The 25,272-nt window shown below is 38.5% G+C and overlaps 1 protein-coding gene across 1 annotated transcript in view; it reads right to left on the reverse strand.

Annotated features, from left to right (window-relative positions):
• Positions 1 to 25,272, reverse strand: part of SEMA5A (semaphorin 5A) — a gene marked incomplete at its 5' end in the record, with an annotated part of 346,806 nt that overhangs the window by 113,239 nt on the left and 208,295 nt on the right. The window contains 3 exon segments of the mRNA XM_082303954.1: positions 13,623 to 13,827; positions 17,797 to 17,932; positions 20,500 to 20,785. Coding sequence (XP_082160080.1) covers positions 13,623 to 13,827; positions 17,797 to 17,932; positions 20,500 to 20,785 — 627 coding nt within the window.

Here is a 25,272-nt window from a genome sequence, read left to right on the forward strand (position 1 = left end):
TAAAACTGTTTTATGTAACTGTAACAATATCTCAGATACTTACAGATACTTTAACAGGTACCTTTTCCTACTGAAGATTTAAAACTTCTTTTGTTATGCTGTTTTCTTGCACACTGACTTGAGTTGCTGACAAATTCAAAACCAGTCACAGGCAGTGACCTTATTCTCCCTCAATGCATAGGAGACAGCTAAACTAAAGACAGAAAAGTCTCAGCTGCAGCCAAGAAAAATCATGAAGTCTCTGAGAGTTAACATACACCAGTGGGGAAGAGTATCAAAGAGCTGGGAACAGGGGTGAGAGAGATAAGCAATATACTGAGCCTGTGAAAAGCACCTCTCTCTTCCTTACTCTCAACAGCTGCTGATATGATTTTATGCCCTGTAAGCAATAGGTACCTTCCATGTCCTTAGGGAATTTCAGGGAGCTCTTACTGCTTATTTAAAAAGGCATCGGAAAGACATTTTAATAGTCCTTGCAGCAGGGAGCAAGGCATCATCTCTCTAGCTGAATTCTCCACCTACTTGACTTGTGAGTTGCTGTGCTTCTGCATCTGCAGGCCAGATGAACCACGTGCTCTGCATGCACTGTCACTGAGTGGATCCATGAGGGCTCCACCCCATCCACAGCAGCCCCTTCTCTCCTGGATCAAGCATTCAACAAGGGCTGGCTTTGAACTTCGAAGCCCAAGAGAAACTAAACCTCAGCTCTACATTCCCCATATGAGTGTTGCTACCATCCAGATGACTGTATCAACAGGCTGACCTTTCTCTTTCATGTTGCTGTGTTCATTGCAGAGGATAATCCCATGGAAGGGTATCAGATTTGCTCAAGGCACGGCTACTTTATCATGTCCGCATCCCAAGTATCACCACCATCCTATGAGGAGCAGGAGTTGGACTTGATGATCCTTATGGGTCCCTTCCAACTCAAGGTATTCTATGATTCTATGATTTATATCCCCTTCAGAAAGATATACAAAAACATGAGAATTCAAACATATAACAATGCTTTAGATATTAACATTGGTTTAAGAAACGCTGTTCAGGCAGACAGAGGATATAGTTAAAACTACAGCATAAAACCTTTAGATGAGGATTTAATGAATTTGAGACAAGAAAGTTGTTTCTCAGGACTTGGCAAACAGGTGACTGACAACAATTTCAGGTTTGGCTCTAATACCCCACACTCGTTCTCTTTTTCTTCTTTGCGGAGGTATCAGGAAATCTCAGGTAGGCAATACAGAGCAAAGGCATGATTCATAACAACATCAAGTACAAAGTCCTTGATCTTACTAAGCAATAATCTCATTTTGAAGTTCTATTTAATTTACCCAAGTTCTGTCTATAAAGTTACTCAGTAATAAAAAATATTTACAAGGGTCATGACAAATTAAGCCTGCAGCCTTAAAGAAGGGCAGTATAACATTTGTGTTTTTGTCTTGTATCAGACTGAAGTAACTTGGCATGGAAAAAAAGCCTTTCTTCTAGCTCAGAAAAGGAATGCACTTCAACAATGTCAGGTTCAAAATTAAATAGAATATCAAGACTACGTTGGTGCATCAAACCTAAAGCCAAAGCAAAATGTACATATTTACTACCTTTGATCATAGTTACTGTATTTGAATCAAACAGATCCTGCCAATATGCACGTTAACCTGTGAGAATGTGCTATGAGACTACCTTTACCAAGAATCCTAATAGGTGTTTTTAGAAATCTCAAATATTTTGGTCCCTTGGATATGAATATGCCTTTTAAATCAACACTTTATTATAAGAAACAATTATCTAAGGATTGCTTAGGGCTGTACTTAAGGTTGTACTTGAAGTGAGCCATCTAGTTTATACTTACAGACATAAATTAGGACAAATTAGGCTGCAGTTCAGACACAGGTGGTTGAGAAGAATGTGACTGGCAACACTCTTTTATTCCCAAACATGAAAAAATTTTACTCCCTAATGCCAGTTAGATGATAACTAAATAGATTCAATATCAAGAGCTACATGTGAATAACACCTATTCTAGAGAATGCACATTTGGCAATATATTGTAATTACAGCCAATCATGTTGGCAACACCCAGCTTTTACTGTACTAAAAATCTCACATACATACACAAAACCTGAAGCCCTTGAGGCAAAGAAGACACAAGAATTCTTATGGTTCTGAATGGGAAACATTACACCTGTCAAGAGATGCATAATTTCGATATCCTGGATTTTGAAAAGAAAGAAATAAAACTATAAGGTTGCTACTGGGTAAGACAATTCACAATGAAACAAACAAACAAAAGTCTATATTAATTTCCCAGAAGCTCCTTCTCAGGAAGAGAAAACATTCCAATTTTGGAGAGACCTGCTAAAATGTTTCATCAGTAGGTACGACTGGACTTCTCAGATAGCGGAGATGAGCACCTCTAAAGAAATGTGTAACCTCTAACTAAAGTAGTAGAGTAGATAATAAACATAGATATTATTCACAAGACGAAATGGTTCTTATGATTTAAAGCTTGCTATCTGAAAGAGAACCGCAGTGAAGAATGCCACATTGTACATAAAGGATAAAATTACTATCAAATACAGGCCCTGGATCCCTGCCAGACTCCCAAAGTTGAGATGTATTAACTCTGATTGGATCTGACCGGACAGGGAGTGCTTACTGCTCCTATTATTTTTTATTGGCTTCCTTCATGCCACCACAATAATAAATACCTTGTACTACCTAACGCATGCTATGAATATGATAGTGTTTTCCCACTGAATACATTTTCCAGTGTCCAGACCAAAAGAAGCACTTACATGCACAAGTGGAGAAAACTACTTCTCAGATAACAACCCGCAATAAACCTTGCCTGATTTCTTAACTGACTCATATGTAGCTGTTTTCATTGGAAGTGTCAGAAAGACAACTGACTACTGTACAGATCCAGAAGCATCATAAACTTGACTAGAATGTTTCAGGGACTATCCTCTACTCAAACTCATTTGCAGTTTGCATAGTACATGCCCCTATTCCTCAGTCCCCAACTGAGCCAAATCCAGTACATATATCCAGTTCAAATCCAGTATGATATACATGGAACTTCAGCAGCAATTTCAGCATAAAGCACAGCTTTTGTTCAGAAATACAGAAGGAACGAATGATTTGCTTTCTAATGTAAATCAGGAAGTAAATGGACAAGAGACAGAAGCAAAGTTGGGATTAGAGACATGAACCTAAAAACCCCTTGCCAGAAGCTGTCCATCTCACTACTCTAGGACATTACAGCAGTAATAGCCATAGTATATAATATATAATCATTTTACATTATATTCTTTATATAATAGTCTAGGAGTTGGGCCATCTGGCAATAACCAGGAAATCTCATACAGCTTGTTAGTTAAAAATCAGCTCTTATCTCCTAGGCAAGTGATCAAACCACTACATTGGTTGTGGTCATGCCTATTCCTCCTGAAGGTGTGCAGTTGTAGAAACAAACTGCCAAGATTCATGGGATAAGAAATAAAAAATAAAAATAAATAAAAACTAGAAGAATGAATCAGTAGATAAGCAAGTCTCTGTTCCAAATATTATGACTCCTACCCAGTGACTTGATACAGTAAAATGCATATGGAACCTAATCTATCTTTTTGTGAATCTGCCTGCAGGTTACAGGACTCTTCACACAAAGGCCACAGTATTTGGAATAACACATCTTCACATTTTGATGACTCTTACAAGTCACAGAACAAAGTAAATAAAGCATATCTTTATTGAGAAATTCTTTAGCTTATGAAGATTTGCCATATCCTATGACCAGAGCTGGGTAAACACAAGGAAAAAAAAAATCCACAAATACTATTGGGGAAAACCCCCACTAATTACTAGTGTCACTGCTTCTATTTGCTCAGTTGTAAACATTTGGATTTATTGAGGTTTACTGGGAAAAAGGCTGCAGAATGAAGAAGCTCATAAACGTTAAGAAAAACAGTTCAGTAGAATATCCCATTTAATGATTGCTTTACTGACAGCTCACACTGAATATCGTATATATAATATCATCATGCTTGTGACCCAACACTTCTTTTTTTTTTTTTTTTTAGAGTCAAAGATGAGTTTCATGTAGAGTTTGGACGTTTTTTTTCTCCCCATGATTTAACTATTCTGCTTTCTTCTTTGGTTGGCAGGGTTTCATTGAGTCACTCTTATGCATGTCCACCTTAAATGAAAGGCTTTTTAAAAGTAAAAGGCTTTGCAGAATATTCTAAAGATGTTCACAATGCTCAGCAATGCACCAAGTTACCTAATCCTTTCTGAAAGGTTCTGATCCAGCCAAGTCCCTTCAAAGGGAAGGCTTCCTCACCACATCTCTCAGGAAGAGTCCTGAACAGTTTGTACTCACACAAGAGTTACACAGTTCAAAGGTCAAACTTCACCCTGAGATAAGGCTAATTCCAATAGCTGTTTTCAAAATTAGGACCAAGCCTGTTGACTGACACTGCACACTAGCAGAGGCAAAACAAGAGGTTTGAATATAGGCTTAGACGCTAACAGAACCGTAGCTTTGAAGACTTGGGGAGGAATGGCTTGAGAGCTGCCTGGCAGAGAAGGACCTGGGGGTGTTGGCTGACAGCCACCTGAACATGAGCCAGCAGTGTGCTCAGGTGGCCAAGAGGGCCAACAGCATCCTGGTTTGTATCAGGACTAGTGCGGCCATCAGGACCAGGGAAGTGATAGTGCCCCTGTACTCAGCACTGGTGAGGCCACACCTCAAGTACTGGGTTCAGTTTTGGGCCCCTCACTACAAGAAGGACATCGAGGTGCTGGAGCGTGTCCAAAGAAGGACAATGAAGCTGGTGAAGGGTCTGGAGCACAAGCCTTATGAGGAGCAGCTGAGGGAGCTGGGGTTGTTTAGTCTGGAGAAAAGGAGGCTGAGGGGAGACCTTATTGCTCTCTACAACTACCTGGAAGGAGGTTGTAGTGAGGTGGGGGTCAGTCTCTTCTCCCAAGTATCAAGTGATAGGACAAGCGGAAATGGCCTCAAGCTGCGCCAGGGGAAGTTTAGGTTGGATATTAGGAAATAATTCTTCCCTCAAAGGGTGGTCAGTCACTGGAACAGGCTGCCCAGGGAAGTGGTTGAGTCTCCATCCCTGGAGGTCTTTAAAAGAAGGGTAGACGTGGTGCTTGAGGACATGGTTTAGTGATGGACTTGGCAGTGACAGGTTAACGGTTGGACTCGATGATCTTAAGGGTCTTTTCCAACCTTAACGATTCTATGATTCTATAAGACAGCAGGACTACACCAAGTACCATCTAAGATACCTCTTTCACTTGCAGCTTCACATTCTGTGCATTAGAATTATCTAATAACAACTGTAGGGGTTATGAGTCTAGCTTCCCTGCCAGGAAGAAGAAGTGATAGTCCCAAAAAATCTAGAAAGGAAGAAGGAAAGGCTATTTGGCCATTCTAAGTTTATAAAGTACCCAAACAGGATTTGAAAGCTCAGCATCACTGTGATAAAGAGGAGCTGGTCTCTTTTTCATGGAAGCTTGAGACTTTGTCTACAGCTCTTCACAGTCTTTCCCTCCCTGGCCTGTGCATTAGTCTTGCTCCCATGAAAACAGAGCCAGCTGTTCTTCAGCCAGTAGCTGCTTCTTGCAGCAATTCCGACTTCCAGTGGTGGTACAGAAGTGCACACACTGTATGTTCTTTGGACATTTATTTATAGTCTTTGTCTGATAGAGCTGGGCAATTATAAACATATAATGATAATTTGTGAACAGAAAAAAAAATGGCTTTTCCTACTTAAATTTGTCCCACGAGAGAAGAGAATACAAATGCCGCCTACTTGCAGCAGGCAATTCACGAACATGGTATCTAAAATACAAATTATATGAGCAAATATCAGCAACAAACTGGTCAAAATCATGGCCTATTTATGGGTTGATTACAATAACAAAAAATTACTACAAATAAGCGGTGGGTAATTTGTGAACCAAATACAGGGCTACGATTCTCACATATAAATTGCTGCCAATGAATAATTTAACCAGCTCTAGTTAGAGGCATTTATTTATTAAGAAACCTCTTTAGCACTCTCCAACTGGAGCTGGCAGAATGATTTATCTTTACACACAGTGATAAAGCCAAGGGAAATCACTACTATTGGACATGTAAAATGCTGGGTTTGATTCTCTAGAGCCCTATAGTATCATTTATAACTATGTAGCCTGGACATGACCATTCTCATTTAGTAACATTTTAAAGCCACTTTGCCCAGTACAGATGACACAATACACAAAGCAGTGGCAAATCAACACTTCTGTGTTTAAATTACATAGTAAACCAGCTATGGTTTATACTATCCTTCTTTGTCTTTAAAGATATTCTACATGGAAAATAACATAAATATGCTAGCAGGAATATATAGCAAGCATTCTTAGTAACATTAGCATAAACCCCAGAGTGAACATTACACTCTTGAAGACAAAACTAAGCAATCTTTTAAATCTTTTTTTTTAAAACTTTGCAGCAAAATGTTTCCTGGAAAGACTAATACTAGAAACAAAGTATTCATCCAGCTAGGGTTTTCCTTTATCAGAGGTAGTGGCTACTGTAAAAGGAGCAGAGAATAACGTTATTAATTTTATGGTTTACTGCTTGACTTTTTTAAACAGATGTTTAGATCATAATGTTGCTGTTAGGACTGGTGTCTTCCAACATGCACCAGTTTTAGACAGCAGAGTAATTGATGACTGTCCTGGCTTCAAGCCTCTTAAAATGACATTGCATAAGGCCAGAAGGGTAAGAAGTTACAGGGAAGTAGTTTTAAAACCGTTGCAGGGGTGCTTTACAACTGTGTAAAAGCACACTATACCTTTGTCAAGGAAAGGCATAAGAAACAAAGCAGCCATGTTTTCTGTTACAACAGAAGAGACATAGTTTTAAAAAGTGACTGCTGGCTGCCACGGTGTATATGCCCCATTATCCATCTGCATGCTGATTTCCCTGTTTCTGTTTTTGAACTAGAAACTATTAATACATACAAATAGACTACCTACCACTTTCACACTTGACTTGTGACTCAAATTACAACTACTTTCACATTATTATTATTATTATTGCATTTATACTGTAGTTTCTAGACTAAAAAGGTGCTTCTCAAACTGAGAGGAAAAGTCTATAGCTGCTTTCTACAAAAATTATCTGCAGATTACTTTCAATAACCTCAACACGCTTGAGATAATACAGTCAGAAATAGCACCAAATTGGAAAAAATGCAGTCAACTTAAGCTTTTTTGCTCTCTTCACCATGTATGAAACACATGTAAGCATCTGTTTTTGCTTATAATTTTAAGGTCCATAACTTCACATTATTACATATCTTATAACACCATGCACATTAAACTGTGAAAGCTGCACACTTTGATAAGAACCTGTGGTCTGCCAGGAAAATGACAATATTTCATCTGAGATTTTTTAGCAAAAACACACATACATACAACTTTTGTTCTTATTAAGACCTTGGGTTGTTCCCTAGCAAAAAGTGTCATGTATTGACAAAAGGAAAAAGATAGATCTGTAACAAAAATCACAGAGGAATCAAATCATGCACTACTTTGCATCAATTTACTCCCATCTAGTAAGACAAACAGGAGAAACACAAACTGTTTTGATAGCATTTCCAAACTGAGTTTCATGCATACTTCCAAATCATTTCATGCGGTTGGGACTGGTTTCTGGATAATATACAGTATCAGGCTTCATGAGAAAAATGTTACACTTGTGGAGATTTATTACCTGTTATAACCCTTCTAAAGGCATATGTATGAAAAATTAATCTGCATTTTCAAAAAATATCTTTTGAAATTTCTTTGTGAAACCTCTCCACTTCTTTATAATAACTGCTGTACGTGTTTCATCAGAACTATTTTTATCATTATTCTCTGCATTGCTACCTGTAATTTTGAGGTCTTAAGAGCAGGGAAAAATACTTTCTAGAACTTCTTGGAAAGGAAAGTTCAAAACCTGTTAAAACATTCTCCAGTCATCTTTAAGCCTCAGATAAACCTGGCTTTATGGCATAAAAATTCAGGTTCAGTTCAGTGAACAACCCACTCTTTAAAGATATGCAATGTAGCCAACAATAAATCTTTCTTCAGGTTTCATACTCTCTTTATAAGTCAGCCATACCCAATTTTATCAGTGCTAAACTATAAATCCCAATAATCAAGACCCACCACTGGGCATATACCGTTTCTACTCAGGATACAGAGGGGATATCCTCTGTCCACTGGAACCAAAGAACAGAAAGAACATGGGAGTTTTCCACCAAGCCATTTTTAAAATATGGCCTTAAAGTGTCTTTTCAGACAGTGCAAATATTACCTTTTCTGAACTCCCAAAAAACAGCAACCAGACACTGTTTTCAGAATACCCTCGAACTAGACACCATACCTAATAATTTTCTTATTCAAATAAATCAATACATTTTGCAATAGTCCTCTAAATAAGGGCTACTTGCTCTTGTTGCAACATCTTGTTTTCTGAAAAATGCTTCAGAGACCTTATGATATTGGCAAAGTTTTGAACCATGGGACACCTAGGCATTTAAATTGAAAGGGAAAAATAAAAGGGAGAAAGAAATGGGAGGGGGGAGGGAGGGGAAGGGACAAAAGGGAGGGAAACAAAACTATGACACACATAGCACCATTTTGCTTTGAATTTTTTCTAATGAAGAAGGAAGTGAAGTCTTTTAAACTTGAAAAGTTGTCAGAATATTGGGTTGTTTTCTAGCTCGCTCTACACTCAACTTGTTATTATAGATGACTTTTAATACAGAACTTCTGTGAATGCTTTCCTTGACTTTCCTTTCTGAATCACCAAAAATTGTTTCAGGGATTTCTGCCTGCCTAAAGCCAGCAGCACTGCTAGATCTAAGCAACACAAAATGTGCAGGAATTGATATATCCCTTCATTCTGCGTTAGAAGCCAGTGTAGCGAAAGATTAAGATGTGTTTCCAAAGTACTGAAGTATATTTTTGATATAAGCAGTAGCTGTTAAATCCCAGCACATCAGAATCTCCTAGCAGAATGATGACTTGGCAAAGGTTTAGGAAATGAAGACTGTTGACACAGTAGATTAATGCACTTGCTTGCTTACTCCCAGTCTCTCCTCAAGTAATACTATATCTATTTAAGGTTTAATGAAATTAGGTTACACTTTTATACTGTCAGGGTTATTCTCTTCTGTAATATTTGTATTCTAATAACAGTGGATAGGTAAGTGAATGTGAGGGGGGGGAAGAGAATTTTCTCTTAACTACTGCCCATCTGCTTCAAAGAATGGGATTTTTGCTTTGAGTAACAAAGACAGCAGAGCATTCATTTGTATTCAATCCAATCTATTTGCTTACCTTTCCACTGAATCAGCTTTGAGCATTTTAAAATACAATTTTTGTAAGAATGTTGTAATGAATTATAACTACAAAAGTTATGCAGAGTACATCTCACACAGCATGGGTTGGATCCCTCCTGCTTTTACACCAGTAGGTGTAAATTACGTACTGCCAGTACTTCTGTTAGAGTTGAATGCACTTCTCTTTTGGCAGCAGAAAGTACAATGGTATCTATTATCACAGGGTTGAGTAAAAATGTAATTTAGCCCAACCAATTTGCCCATTGTACTGGCATACAATAGACAGAAGATAATTTAGGTTGGAAGGGATATCAGGAGGTCTCAAGTCCGACCTCCTGCTCAAAGGACAGCTAGCTATAACATAGACTGAGTTGCTGTCAAGTCTTGAAAATCCCCAAGGATGGAGACTGCAGAGCCTCTCTGGGAAATCCGATCCAGTGCTTGACTGTCCTCAGAGTGAAAAAGCTTTTCTTTATATCCAGTCTGAAACTCTCTGCCTGTTGTCTCTTGTCTTCCCACCATGCACCACTGTGAAGAGCCTGGCTCCGTTCTTCATGTAAACTCCCTGTAGGTATTTGCAGGCTGTTACTAGATGCCCCCTGAAGCCTGCTCTCCTCTAGGATGAACAAGGCCAGTTCCCTCAGCTTCTCCTCCTAAGGCATGGTGCTCCAGCACCCAACAGAAGGTGGCCCTCCACTGAATTTGCTCCAGTGTATCAACATCCTTTTTGTATTGGAGGGAGGCCAAAAGTAGATGTCGGTCTAAAGTGTGTTGAGTACACGGGGATAATATCTTCCCTTGATCTACTGGCTATGTTCCTGTTAATACAGCCCAAGATGCTGTTGGCCTTCTTTGCTGCAAGGGCATGCTCTTGGCTCATGTTCAGCTTGCTGCCTACCAAAGTCCCCAAGTCCTTTCAGCAGAGCTGTTTCCTAGACAGTCAGTCCCTAGCCTCAAACATTGAATAGAGTTAGTCTTTCCCAGATTTGGGACTTCCTATTTGCATCTGTTGAATTCCGTGAGGTTTTTGCTAGCCCACCCCTCCAGCATGTCTAGGTCCTTTGGATGGCAGTGCAGTCCTCCAGTGTAACTACTGGTACCCCAGTCTGGTGTCATCTGCACACTTGACAGAGTGCACTCTGTTGTCTCCTCCAGGTCATTGATTAAAATGTTAAACAGGACAGTACTCAGCTCCTTACCACTTGTGTACATCCCATTAACAACTATCCTCTGAGCATGACATCCAAGCAGGTTTTATACATCCAGTTGCCCGACCATACATCCTAATTTGGATATAGGAACACTGTGGGAGACAGTGTCAAAAGCCTTGCTAAAGTTGAAGTACTACTCTCTCCTCATGCGCAAATCCAGTCATTTTACCACAGAAAGTAATCAGGTTGGTCAGGCATCATTCACCCTTGAGAAATCCATACTTAATGTTCCAAATCATCATCTTCTCCATCATGTGCCCACAGAAGTGTGCTCCAAAGAGGTGTGTGCCTTGATTTTCCCAGGGACTGAATGCAGACCAGCCCATTGTTCCTCAGCAAGTTCCTTTGTTGCTTTTTTTTTTTTTGAAGATGGAGCATTGTGGCAAAAATTTAACTCCTAATTTAATTTGCCACCACTTTTAATAATGCAAGTAAATTAAATCGGAAAAGATACAACAATGTTAGCCTTTCTCAGTCTGGTAGTGACTGTAACCCCACTCTTCCACCTCTCCCAAACATACACATGGTTTAAGGTGTTAGGAGCTTGGGGCAGATGACATTGTATGCGGGAATAAGGCTGGACACTGGATGAATTCAAAACTATTAAACTTGGTCTGTTTCCAAAGTTACTGTTTATTTCCAAAGTTAAGGCTGCTGCCTTTTAGTTTCTGTTGTTTACTGAAGCAGTGGTGTTTTCTCAGCAATCTTGTAGCACATGTAGTTTAGGATGCAAACTCAACGCTAACTGCTCCACAGCTTCTACACAAGCAAAGACAGGACTATGGAGAACTAAGACACTGCATTATTACCAATATCATTAAATTAAACTTATGACATGCACCCCAAAGAAGGTAAAAATACCCCCTTTCTCCTCAAATCCTAAGATTTTAAGTAAATTACACTGTGTATTTTGCTATATCTTGGGATTTTTAAACTACCCTTATGTATTGTAGGTATGGTATTTATATATAAACATGTATGCGGTAATTTAAAAATCTACCAAAAAGGTAATTTTTCTGAAAAGTGAATATTAATATTTCTTGAAAAATAAAGCTTAGTACTTACACTCAGCTGGGGGGGAGGAGGCAGAAGAAATGTTCACAAAACCCACTGTGATTCAGTGAAATAGAAGTGAAATAGAAGTGGCTCTGTCAAGAAAACTTCAAGAACACTATATCGTGACCTGGGGGTTTTTATCATACGGTTTCTCACACTTATAAAACATACACTATCTGATGACAGAAAAGCATGTTCTGGAGTCAGACTAAAGATCCAGCTAAAGCAGTACCCTACTTCCATGAATAAGCAAAACCAGAGGCACAGAGAAGAATGAAAGTGGAAGGCAAGTATACATCATAAGGAGTACAGGAGCTATATCCTTTTAGCAGCAAGAAAGATGCATTAAAAGAACCTAGAACCTTTACTGAACACAATTTATTAATGAACCATGAAACGTAAAGTTTCCTCGCTTACTGAATCAAACATAAAAGGAAACACAGTAAGGGAAATTGAAAACTGAAGACAATCAGAATTATGACAAATTACATCATTCTCAGTGCTGCCGTTATAATGTAAATATCCCACAATGCAGTGATAGTCTCTTCATATAAAACCAATTCAGTACATGTTTCTGTAATTCAGTTTCTGTCAGGAGACCTCTACAATACAAACAGCATTTAGTATTGGCATGATTTCTATTAAAATGCTATGATTTACCAACCAGCGGGCTGTTTTGACTACAATTGGTCAAATCCAAGCACAGTTTTAACTTATTAAAAACTTTTATATTACTGCCTATCTTTCAAGTAGCACAATGAGAAAGCTACAAGCATAATAGGCAAAGAAATACTGTCTCACCCGAATGCACCAAATTACCATAAAATTTCTTCAAACTCAAAAGAAATAATCTTCTCTGAAAAATGGTATCATGCTTTCAAGGGAAAATTAATTCATATATTGAATCACAATGCACATTTTTCTTGGGCTCTTGGTAAATTATGCGCTATAGAATATATAATTTTCATTAGTAAATCATAATTTTAGTAATTAAAAGGATTGATCCAGTTTCTACTGAATCAATGACAATTTTGAAAGGTACTTCATTGACTGCAAGATCAAATAAATAGGATTGGGATTTTTTTTTCCTCTGGTTGCTCAACAGATTCTTTCCCCAAATTTATGATATTTGGTGCCTGCTCACTGTGAGACAAACCATGCACATTAACAAACCATTGCTGTGACGAGCTATCCCCTACTAATGTGCATGGGACTAAATATTTGAGAACTACCCTAAGTCTTACGCCATGAGGCTCTAAACATGTTACTCCAACCTAGTATTTCAGTCTCAGCTGGGGACATCCTTTTTCCGCAAAAACAGTTCTCTGACACCCTCCCTATTTTTAAGAAGCTTGAAATTTTGAACCAAGAAAGCAATACTTCTAACCAAGGCAATTTTAGCTGGAGGATTATTTTTCTTTCATTGCTAAGCTCACATATAAATGGACAAATAATAAGGCAGGGTGTAAAACTGCATAATGAATGACTTAAAAATGAAATGAAAAGGAAAGATAATAAAATATTTGTGAGCAGAAAAGTCAGAAATAGCAATAGCAGTAATTGTATTTGCTATTTGTACAGTTACTTCTATCTCAGAGGATCCTAAACCATCTTATCTTGGGAGAGATTGAACTACATAAAAAGAATAAAAGACAGAGAAACTCGTGAAGTCCTGTTTGTAGAATTTCCAACGATTCGCTCCCTCAAGAGCATGTAGGTTTCATACCTTCAAAGGAGAATAGGACACAGGCACCAAAATTTGAGTTCACATTATAATATAAAGACATTGCAAACTGCTGAATTAATCTACTCAGAAAAGGTAGACAGTAGGGTTAATGCTGCCAAAGTGGAAAAGCTGTTGTTCAAGGTGCACCATACATATTCCATAACTGATTCACAGAACATTAAAACTCATAGACCTCAAACTTTTGCAGTTACCACAGCAATGTAGAGTTCATACCTGTGGCAAGATAGATGATATGGAAAAGCATGTCCTTGCCCTGCACGACATCCACAACCACATGGGAAAAACGGCTGTTGTCTTCCATGAAGTAAGGAATTGGAATAACTGGTTGAATGACCTCATGCATTAAGAAGAATTTTTGAGCATCTTGAAGATTTCTTTCAGTCAGATTTACATACAAACCCTGGTCCATGGTGCCACACTGTAAACACAGAAAAGTAACATTACTATATGCGTCAATGATAACAACAGATTTACTCTCTGATTTACAGCACAAAAAAATAAAAACCAAAAAAAAAAACCCACCCACACCGAAGTATATCTTGTAGTGACAGTGTGGAATTCCACTTTCAGATCTCATTTTGGTGCTGATCAGACTGTCCACATAGTGACTGAGCAAGCTCCACTTTCCTGAGGCAGTACTACAGAGCCTCCCTAACTCTAAACAATGTAGAAGGGCACCAGACTGACCACCACAAGTGGGCTATAGTAATATTTTGCTATATCCCGTGTTCACAGGGTAGGAAGGAGAAAAACTACCATCCAACAAATCACAGAATTTTCTCAATAGTTTTCTTTATAATTTACACAGATGCAGTGCTAAAGACATATCAAATTTTCAAAGGAAAGCCCACGTCCTACCACAGCCAGGGTCTGACAGAAGTCCCAGGTCACAGCACCACGCACAGTTCTAGCAGCTTCTTCAGACCCTGCACTCACTAGCCAAGAACAGACAGAGTGGAGCTCTAACTAAAAAATGTTATCCATGGCAAAGACATTTTTGCTTTGGAACTGACCATATTTTATATCTGAAAACTGTACTCTCTTCTCACAGGAAAGCATTCACTAATCACATGCACAAATTTCAAGCATAAATAAACAAAGGAAAATAAGCGGCAGTTAATTTTAGCATCTTTGTGTTTAAGTCTTCAACTAACTGAGGACACAAAAGAGAAAGCTGTTTAGCACATGTGAATATGTAAACATCCACGTTTACTCATGCATAATTGCATCAGAGAATTAAAACAGTACTTCACAACATTTATCAAATATGTCGGTGATGTGAAAGGCATACCTAAGTCACACCATTTCATTCTTTTCTACTGTGTCATAAATTATGCTATGAATTACAGCATGAACAAAACAATACAGTGTGCAAAACCCTACCAGTTATTTTTTCATTATTGCCATGTTTTCAAAATGAAATTAAGTGATCATTCCAAATCTACAAATGTTAAGAAAAACTCAAATAAATAATTTCATAATGAGAGATCATATGATGAGGAAAGATAGTGTCCTGGTTTCAGCTGGGATAGAGTTAATTTTCTTCCTAGTAGCTGGTATAGTGCTGTGTTTTGGATTTAGGGTGAGAATAATGTTGATAACACACTGATGTTTTGGTTCTTGCTGACTAGAGTTTACACCAGTCAAGGACTTTTCAGCTTCCCATGCTCTGCCAGGTGCACAAGAAGCTGGGAGGGAGCACAGCCAGGACAGCTGACCCAGAGTGGCCCAAGGGCTATGCCGTACCGTATGGCATCATGCTCAGCAGATAAACTGGGGGAAGAAGAAGGAAGGGGGGGACGTTTGGAGTGATGGTGTTTGTCTTCCCAAGTCACCGTTACGCATGATGGAGCCCTGCTTTCCTGGGGATGGCTGAACACCTGCCTGCCCATGGGAAGCAGTGAATGAATTCCTTGCTTTGCTTTGCTTGCATGCGCAGCTTTTGCTTTACCTATTAAACTGTCTTTATCTCAACCCCTGAGTTTTCTCACTTTTACCCTTCTGATTCTCTCCCCCATCCCATCGGGGGGGAGTGAGCAAGCGGCTGTGTGGGGCTTAGTTGCCGACTGAGGTTAAACCACGACAGATAGTTAAGCAACTGGCAGGAAACAATTACTTGCTCTGTGAGCACCCTGCATGTCAGGCCAGTGAAAAAAATAAACCACTCCAAAGAAGAATTTCTCTGAATCTATCAAGCAGGAAAGATCCCAGCTGAAACACTCATAGTATACTGAAATACATATGGTCCTTGGTCTTACGATGGAAATTACCCTGTGTAAAGAGAAAAGCAACAATCTCTGGAGAAAACCAGTGTTCCTCAAAACTGGTACTCCAATAGTATTCTAATCTGGAAAATATTTCATTAATATAATCCAGTCTTGGATATACAATGTCTGACGTAACTGTCACTACATAGCAGTAGTCTTTCTTCAAACCACATACTTCTGTCTGTTATTGCCGAGTAAGTGAATACTCTGAGGATTAATCTACTTCGGAGACTACACAAACAAAACTTCTGATATTTTATCATAAGTACTCTACAAAAGCAAAGTCCCCCTTTCTGGGAAGGAAACCAGTGACTCAGCCAATGAATATATCCCATCTACGAGCAGTATGTACTCTAATGAACCATCAAGTCACAAAAAATGGTTACACATAGCCCTAAGCATTAGACTAGCTTCTGGTATACATCAGTGCTGCAGTTATGGAGCCAGAAATCTAACAGAAAGTTCAACAGAACAAAAGATAGCACCTGCAAAAGAACAGAAGTTGGACATCACTAATGATACCTAGAGATCAGTTAATGTCAACTGGCTTCAATATTGTGTTGTAAAATGCCACATTACAGCTTTTAACACTAGCGCTGGCCTGCAAAGCTGTTGCTCAGGGAGATATGATACAACTGTTGCCACTGTTCTGGTAAATTTGTTGAAGCACCAGCCATATTAAAATCAGCCAGACTATCCAAGCAAGAAATTTCTTCAACACTTGTCTTGACAGGGATTTAGAAATGAGTGCTGACAGTACAGTAGAGACTTAAACCATTTTTAAACAACCATCAGTCTGTCATCTTTGTTTATATGTACCATTCTGTATGGGGTGCTCTTACAATAATTATCAACACATTAATACAAGGTTTGTAGGGAGAGGTTAATAACTTTTTTTGGACTTGGTCACCCAGTCAGAAAGAAGGTAAGATTTTTACATAGAAGCCTTTCTTCAGGCTTTCTCCTTCAAAAGTTTAGCCTTGCTTAGACCCTCTTACTATCACTATTTTGACAATACAAATATTTCTACAATACGTAAAAAGCTATACACAAATATAGCCCACTTCTGCAATATGGCTTACTTACATGGGGCTAATGCCATGGGGCTAATGCCAAACATACTATTTAGGAAAGGTAATGCGGCTCTGGCCTGTAATTTGAGCAAATTCAGTGCCTTATTTTCCTTTGTTTGCATAAATCAGGAAGTAATTATAACTTCCTACAGTCCCGATGTGTGATTCCGTTTCATGCTTGCAAAGATCTCATGACCCTTACAAGAAGATAGGGAAGGCACTGAACTCGTGAAATTGCATTGAGATTAAGGGATGGCGAAAGGTGGATAAAGGTGGATACACTTAAGTATCTTGGTGAAAAGCTGTTGTTGTTAAACACTAAATTAATGCTGTTTTCCCTTCCACTTCCCTTGCTAGAATCACACTCATTAAAATTGTCCTAGTAGAAGTGGTGACTATGCAGAAGAAGAAAACAACACATATGTGCCTACCTGAAATACCCTCTTCTTTTTGTAGAAAGTTCCACTGAGTGACCCACTTTGGACTAATTAGTTTCACGCTGTCAGCCAGCTGCAGATTACTACACCGTCCGAGGCTGACAAGTTTAAATGAGGGGCACACCACGTCACAAATTCTTTTAATCAGACTCTTCAGGGAGTGTGGACCACCTTGTACAGGAAAATATACAAAATCCCGACCACTCCTCCTTTACATGCCCTCCCCCCTTTCTTTTTCCTCTCAGGGTTTCTTTTTCAGGTTCTAATAGTACAAATACAATGTAAAAGAGAATAGCAGTTTGATTATATTTCAGCCAGGAATTACTGTTACCTTGACAGATAACTACAGAGTTTCATTTTGACAGAAGATTGAAGTTAAGCCTTTTTTCTCCTACCCTTCAAAGCACATCTGCTTTTCAACCCAAATTATTTTGTGGAAGGATAAAATTAAGTACGTTGAAATAAGGGGACCTCTTAAGCCTTTTTTTTGGTAATTTTTTTAAGGTCTTAGGCTATAACATACTGCAAAACTGGACTTATTATATATGAACCATACAGCACTTTGAAAAAATCTCATGTAAACTATTGTCCTTCTCCCACGTATCTGTACCTGAAAATTAGGGTTAGGATTGGGATATGGAAGCCAAGCAGACCGAGAGTTTTCTTGGTATTTGAAGGGTCCGTTAAAGGCCTGAGTTATGGCACTCAGGTTGAAAACACAGACTGCTGAGGCTGCTATGCTGTTCCTGCAAAAGAAATATAAGCATTAACCTAAGTAACAACATTAAGTCCATTTGCTGAAAAATAAATAAAAAAGGCAGTAACTCTCCAATCCTTCAAGTAATTAACAAAGCAGGAGATGATATCTCAAGATAATGATATATGATGTGCTGATTTAGGCACAGACATTGGATTTACAATTTTTGTCAGCCTTGTCAAGTAGCTGGTGTGGGAGAAACTCAGAACTTCCTACCTTCTGCTGCTGCTCTAATACCACAAGGTCATACTTTACTCCCACGCATAATCACATGCATCAGGGACACCTTTTTTTTAGTTACAAAGTTCAGGATGAGATTATTCTCAGGGCTCATTAATGTTTCTTCTATATAACCAATGGCAGCATGACAGAAGTAAGGATTTTCAATGTATAGTATGTCTCTGGACCCTATGGAACCCTTGGATAAGACACCTCCACAAAAATCCCACCTTCCAAGAGATGTTGTACAGCAATAAGAATGCAAGTTCCAGAAACTCATCAAGAGAAAACAACTTGGACTGCATACTTTACAAGATACCCCATTAGAGGAATAAACAGGAATAAACATCGGCCAGGCAAAACATACAATTTCCTGCTCTTGTCTTGAAAATGTGATTTACATGACAATAAAGTAATTCTGCACAGTGTAAACAATATAATCCAGTGACTATGAAAGCACGTAACATGGAAAACTGCATTGTTCTCTTCCACGATTCGACATAAAGGGATAGATAATGAAGATGGCCGTTGCACAAATTTCCATTGCAGGTAAAACTGCTGACAATTGATCCACACAGCACTCTTTTTTTCTTTTTTTTTTTTTTTCTTTTTTTAAACTTAGTCTGTAATGTACACATGGCTTAAGAAAGCCTACTATAGAAACTCAAAAAGGATGGATAGAAAAAATAACCCCAGGGGGTCAAATTTGCCAACAACTGAAAAAAGAGTTAGGGTATATGGATTTAATAGCAGGACAAAAGACCAATTTGCTTGCTTATGCTTGTCACTCTTATTTCAAAGAATCCCCAAATCTTGAAGTTTCACACCAACAATTTCTGCAGAATCAGTTGTCGTTGGATTTGATAATTCCTTGCCTACATAAACTATCACTAAAGGCAGCTCACTAATTAACCATACCAATGTCTCCTTGAATTTCTTGAAGTCCTTAAAGGACATCAGACTCATGCTTATAGATTTTCGGATGGTCTGAAAGAAACAAAATCAGCTTCGTTACGAAGCAGTGGCCACAGTGGACTTAACAGTCAACACACATAAAGGGTGCAGGCTTTGCTATTACTCTATCTTTATTGACAGAGATGCTTCATTTTTTTCCCACAAAATGATTCACAGTATATTAAAAAAAGCATTAGGGTAAAATAAAATCATTGCAATTCTGAAGGTATTGAGACTGACAAATGCTGAATGTGGTTCAATAATATATGATGCTGTTACACCAACAGAAAGGAATATATTGTTCTGCCTCATGGGAAACCCTGGCGCTTTTCCACTGTCAGGTTGCAGGGCTGAAGGGTGGATCATACGGGTTGTGCAGATATCTCTGAACAGGTATTCAACATGGGGAAGTAATCTTAACTCCACAACATTTCAACAACATCCAAAAATTTAGTTACAATATTTGATGGCAGGAACAAATATAATTTAAATGGAGCTATCAAAAACCCCACCCCCAAACAGTTGTAATTAATTCCTCTTTGAATAGTCCATCTCTGTTGGACAAGGCAGAATGCTGAGCTACAGGGGAAGAGGGAAGTAACAGCAGGGTTTCAAATACTGCCTACTTTCATGTGGCAAAGGTAGTCTTACATTAGCGAGTCCTTTCTCAGAAGAGCCCGGGTGTGCTGATGACAGCCCTGACGTCTCTTTTTTCATAAGAGTTAAGCAACTCTTGATATCAAGCTCAGAGTCTAGGGAGCTTTTATGCCCATCCAATGTCTTAATATTTAACAAATTTTAATTTTTAAGACCAAAGTGTACATTTTTTAATTTTACCTTGTTGATATAACAGGTTCAGTTAAAATTAGATTAGATTTTTGGTTTGACCCTCAAACTCACATGATCATATGTTACGACTAGTTTAATATATGTAAGAGCACCTCTTCTGCTCTTTTGGGTAAGGTGAGCTCTTCCTGACATGGTCAAATTACATTATGTCAAATTCATGGTCATGTCACATTACAATTATAAAATATGTATTTCATAAGTACATAATGTATTTATGTATTACAATAGTGTGCAAAATAAAAAATAATGTCTTTATAAGAATGTATGAGAAAGATGGCTGAATAGACTTAAACACAACTGGCTCCCTGCTGTAAGGAAATATTAAGAATTCTTCCTTCTTCCATATGCCTTCAGCAATTCCTGTGGGAAGCATTTGGAACTGACACTTGTTCACAAGAGGACAGGGGATTGGGCAAAACAGTAGTTTGAATTTATGATGTTTACTTGGCATATGCAGAAGAGAGCAGCGCAGAAGCTTTAGTTTTTACTATCACAAATACTAATAAAATAAAATATATCATGGAATTTACTTACACATTAGTGGTAAAAATCCCATAGATCAAGTCCAATTCCGGCAGGAAGAAAGTGCTCTGTAATTCATTATAGTAAAATGGAATTTCTCCGGGACGAGAGCAGTTCAGCCGAGCTTTCATGAAGGTAGTCCAGGTATCCTCCAGCACGAACTTGCCACCAATATCATTTTTGCACACCCGAGCAGCACGAGAGAAGACTGTTTTCCCACAGTCGTGTTCCACTGCATTCTCCCGGAAGAAGAAGTAGGTAAAGTTCCCAATGTCATAAGACGACACAAAATTTGGCTCTGAAAATAACAGAAGAAAAGATTATTTATCACCTTCTTGTAATATATACACTCATAGTAAAATCAAAGTTGGATTTATCTTCCAGCATTAGATTTAGAAAAACACATCTTGTATTACCTTGCAGGGAACTGGCCCCGTGACATCTGAGCAGGCCAGCTCCTGTCCAGCCAGGATTATGAGCTACATGAACATGGTTAGACAGACTCTCTGCTCTGGGTGTCTATCGCACATAACTGTGCTGGGCAGCCCTGGCCCAGCTCACTGTATTCTACCGTCAAAAGCATCACTGAGTTTTTCTTCTCCACATACGGGCATGGTGTATTTTTACAACGTAACTGCTTTATCCGTTGCGTTAACTCTGTTTCTGCTTTGCCACCATGCCGTAACTCCCGATTAGCAGAATAATGGATGGTAACCGAGTGTGACTAAGAATGTGCTCAGAGACTGTAATGAACAGAAAGAGAATTCTACACAAGAGCATTTGATGGTAAGATAACCTAATTTCAGCCCTATGTCTGTTAAAGCTTTTGATGGTATTACAGTATTTTTCTTTCTTTTTTCTTTTTTTTTTTTTTTTAAATCGATGTAAAACTGATGGTGATGCAGGAGAAATTAGAGAATATATTAAAAAAAAATAACCTAGAAAACAACAGATGGCAATATTTCTTAAAAGAAAAAAAAGGAAACAGTGGATACCAAAGACAATAAACATGTGGCCCATTTCCCATAAGCATTACTAAAAGTAAGGAGAGTCCATGACCTTCAGAGAGACTGACAACTGGATGAGTTCTTAAATGAAAGACAAATTTAATGCACAGATTTGTGGAGAAGAGCCTCACTTGTGTAAGGAACAATTACAGAACACTGGTACCTCTGAGAAACAAGCAAAATTTTTGTTTTCATTTCCAAATTTTGTTCTAAAGTGGGAAAACAAAGAAACAAACAAAGCTGTTCTAAACACATCTATTGTGAGGAAACACTCCAAAGAAATTCAACAGGTGAACATTCTTGACAGCCAAACCTGTCAAAACTTTTGAGCGCAACTAGAAAGGCAAGCAAGCTGGCATTTCCACGCAGCAGTCCAAACTCTGTCAGACAACTCTCCTGCAAAGATGGCCCAGCTTCCAGCTTACGTGGCCTCTTGTGCTGCTTCCCTCTCTATCTGCTGTGCTGAGAGTCTCCAGGGCAGGTTTTCTGGCAGCAATGATCAGCAGCTGCCTAGGATATTTGAAGCTGAGCTCTCTCACTCCTTCCTGTAACTTTCACTCATTATCGTATTAAGCACTTCCTTGAGATTAGTCTATAACACACCACATTTTCCCCACACTCAGATCTGCACAGGTGTTTTGCTGGCAGATAGCAATCAAATACTTTTGAGGACAACTTGTTGGTATCCTGAGCTCTCATAAGTTACATAGTACCAGTGCATTTGTGTCTTTTAAAAAAAAAAAAAAGGGCAAAATAAAGTTGTTTGACAGGACTTGTGATGGCAATAAAGGCAAAATTGGATTGACAATATACAAAGAGCTAAACAATTAGCAACGGTTTCCCTATTAGAACCTCATATCTTCATTCCACATGTGTGTAAAACTTCCATTACAATAGGGATTTTGCTTCAAAGGCTTCAAAAAACTTTAAACTTCATTATTAGAGTTTACAGATTTGTAGAAATAATTCCCAGTTGCTCATGAGCTCTCATTCTTTAAATATAACATGCAATACTGTTACACATTTACACACTAAACACTGAAATTGAAGAAAGCTGAAAAAAAGACCTTACTTTTTAACTTTGTTAATCCTTTTTTCTCTAAAAAATGTGCATGTTTGCTGAATAGGTAACAGGGTAGAATGATATATAAGATTTATTACAAGTATTAATGCTAAGATAACAAAAATATGTGGCTAAAAATCACAAAATTGTATACTATCACATTCTAGAGAGGTTAGACAGTTTTGGCAGGCATCAAATATTAAACATATACTGAGAGATACATGCATGTAAAGTTTTTTTTCTTATTATAAAGCCTAACTATGTTTCATTCATTCTCAATACACATCAATGTTTTCAGCTATATGGAACAAACTTGTATTTATTTAACTAAAGTACACTAGAAAGAAAATCTTTTCAGGAATATCAGGCTAACTAAAAAAAAGGACCCACTGTCCCTCATTATCCAACTTCAATTTATATCCATAACACACCTAGCCATTATTTCTCTTAATCTGTAATGTACTTTCTTCCCTCACTCTACACAATATCCTTTTAAATTGTTCCTATACTCATGGAAGAACTACTGTCTGTGGAGAAAAGAAAAAGGATTCACTAGTCTGAGCGTAACTTGGGCTACTTGTCCACCATACTAAGGTTAGGTCTTACTTAAAGCAATATCCACTAAAGGTAGACATTAAGAAAAACAATCCACCTGAAACAGCACAAAAAAATGAAATTTTCCAACTATGCATTAGACTTTTTGTAGCCTATAACCCTGCTTGCTCTTTGATATCATCTCAAAAATATCTTGACTGATGTAAAAAAAATTCTACTTATTGTGCAAATACTCAACATCAATTTGATCCACCCACAGAAACATCCTGTGTAACCATTAAACACGGAGGCCCTGCCTTGCAACAAGGCCTGATGATGCTGCTTCTCTCCGAAGGCCCACTGATGTAAAAAGGTCTCACATTGGCACAACAGAATCTCACTGCAGAGCCAAAAACACTACTGGAAGCACTCAAAGTATGGAGAATAATGAATTACAAATAAAATCTTCACAAACTGTAGGAATAAAAATCATATGAAACACATTCGGAATGTTTTTAGGGTTCTTGAAAAAATTTACGTCAATCTTTCAAGACACAATATTTCAAAGTTGCACTGATAATCATAATACATGTATAAATAAAAACTAGTACTCATATTTCATAGATTCAAAACTGGGAAACAATATATACATCTGCAAACACCTGTGCACATATCTTACTGATTATGAACTGATGAAAATGTGACCTGCTATTGAAACTTGTGAAAACTGTTTTGATTTGCATGAAATGTAATAATCTCAGAGCTACCTTGGGGAATTCTGTGGATATAGAGGGATTATTATGTCAGACTTTATTTATTTCATTTTCTCTTTGGGAAAAGTGAACTGAATCACTTTAAAGCTTCAAAGGAAAAAGGAGATTCCCATCTAGGAAAAATTAGTTCATATGTTTCCAAATATTGTGCTGTGAACTGCTATTGGTTGACATGGAGGACTTCCCATAAAAGTTTTTAACACAGAAAATGAAGTGACTCTCTTTTTTCCTGTTGAATTTGCAAATAATTCTTGAAGGGTAAAGGCATCTCATTTGTGAATGATTAGATCACCACAAGCACAAGGATTCTGGTATGTGACAAGATACAGCTAGTATGGATCAACATGAGAATGTCAACCTGTAATAATGTCACAAGTATTGTATATGACGTTTACAGGTTTTCATATATCCAATTTACGGATGCATCAGGCTGACTAGACTTTCCCAAATTAAATGGAACCAATGGAACCAGGCAAGCAAGAAAATGAGTTTGTCAACATGACACAACAAAGATCTCCAATGTACAACACAGAGCAGTGCTACACAGATACAGAAGCCCATGCACTGAAAGCACTAGGTGGCTAGTTAGCACTGCCTCTGGGCAAACACACTGTAGTGTGCTATTTCTGAAGTTTCCTTACTCAGCACAAAGCCTGGGAATCTCTATGACTTCCTTCATAAAGCAGCATGTCTGTCCTGCAAGGACGTTTCCCCACAGACTCTTCTCGGTTATTGCAAAAAGATGACTGAACTGTATGAAGTCAAGATAGTGTTGCAATCTGAAATAATGTAATTGTTTTTCCAAAGGTTGGAGACAAATGTACATTTTCCAGGGAGCATGGTCTCTGTTCTTAATGAGAAGGCGTTCACTAAGAAGAGGCAATGTTGCCTTTTAGATTATTCTCCCTTTCCACTCACCCAGGGAACTCAGAGTCCGAAGAGACCAAGTCCATACTCACTACCAGACCGGCCGCACATTCATGCTTGTCTGACAGAGCCAGCTGCTCCCATAGGGACTGGCTGCAGCTCTGCTACGCAGCACACACTGACGCTGCGGCCCAGAGCATGGCATTCTTGTAGCATGAAAGCAAGGGTGTGCTGCGTGCCCTGGGAGGCGGCGTAAGAACAGACCGGGGGTATCAGGAGTGCAAAGCTTACCGGGAGTGGGATGGGGCACTCTGGAGCGCAGAAGGAGCCAAATGGTGCAGCCCCACCTGTACGGTCTCTTGCTAACAGTGTATAAAGCAGACTTCTCCCTGAGTCACACTCAGGTTTTCACTGGGAAAGCAGTAGCTGGAGTGGTCTAAAACAAGGCTGGGAAGTGAGCCAACAATTAAGCAATGCAGATGACCAAGGGTGTCGTGCATAAGCTTATTTCCTGGACCTTTTTTATTTAGAGGTGTAGACA

The sequence above is a fragment of the Platalea leucorodia genome, assembly GCF_965183815.1.
Source record: "Platalea leucorodia genome assembly, chromosome: 1".
NCBI lineage: Eukaryota > Metazoa > Chordata > Aves > Pelecaniformes > Threskiornithidae > Platalea > Platalea leucorodia.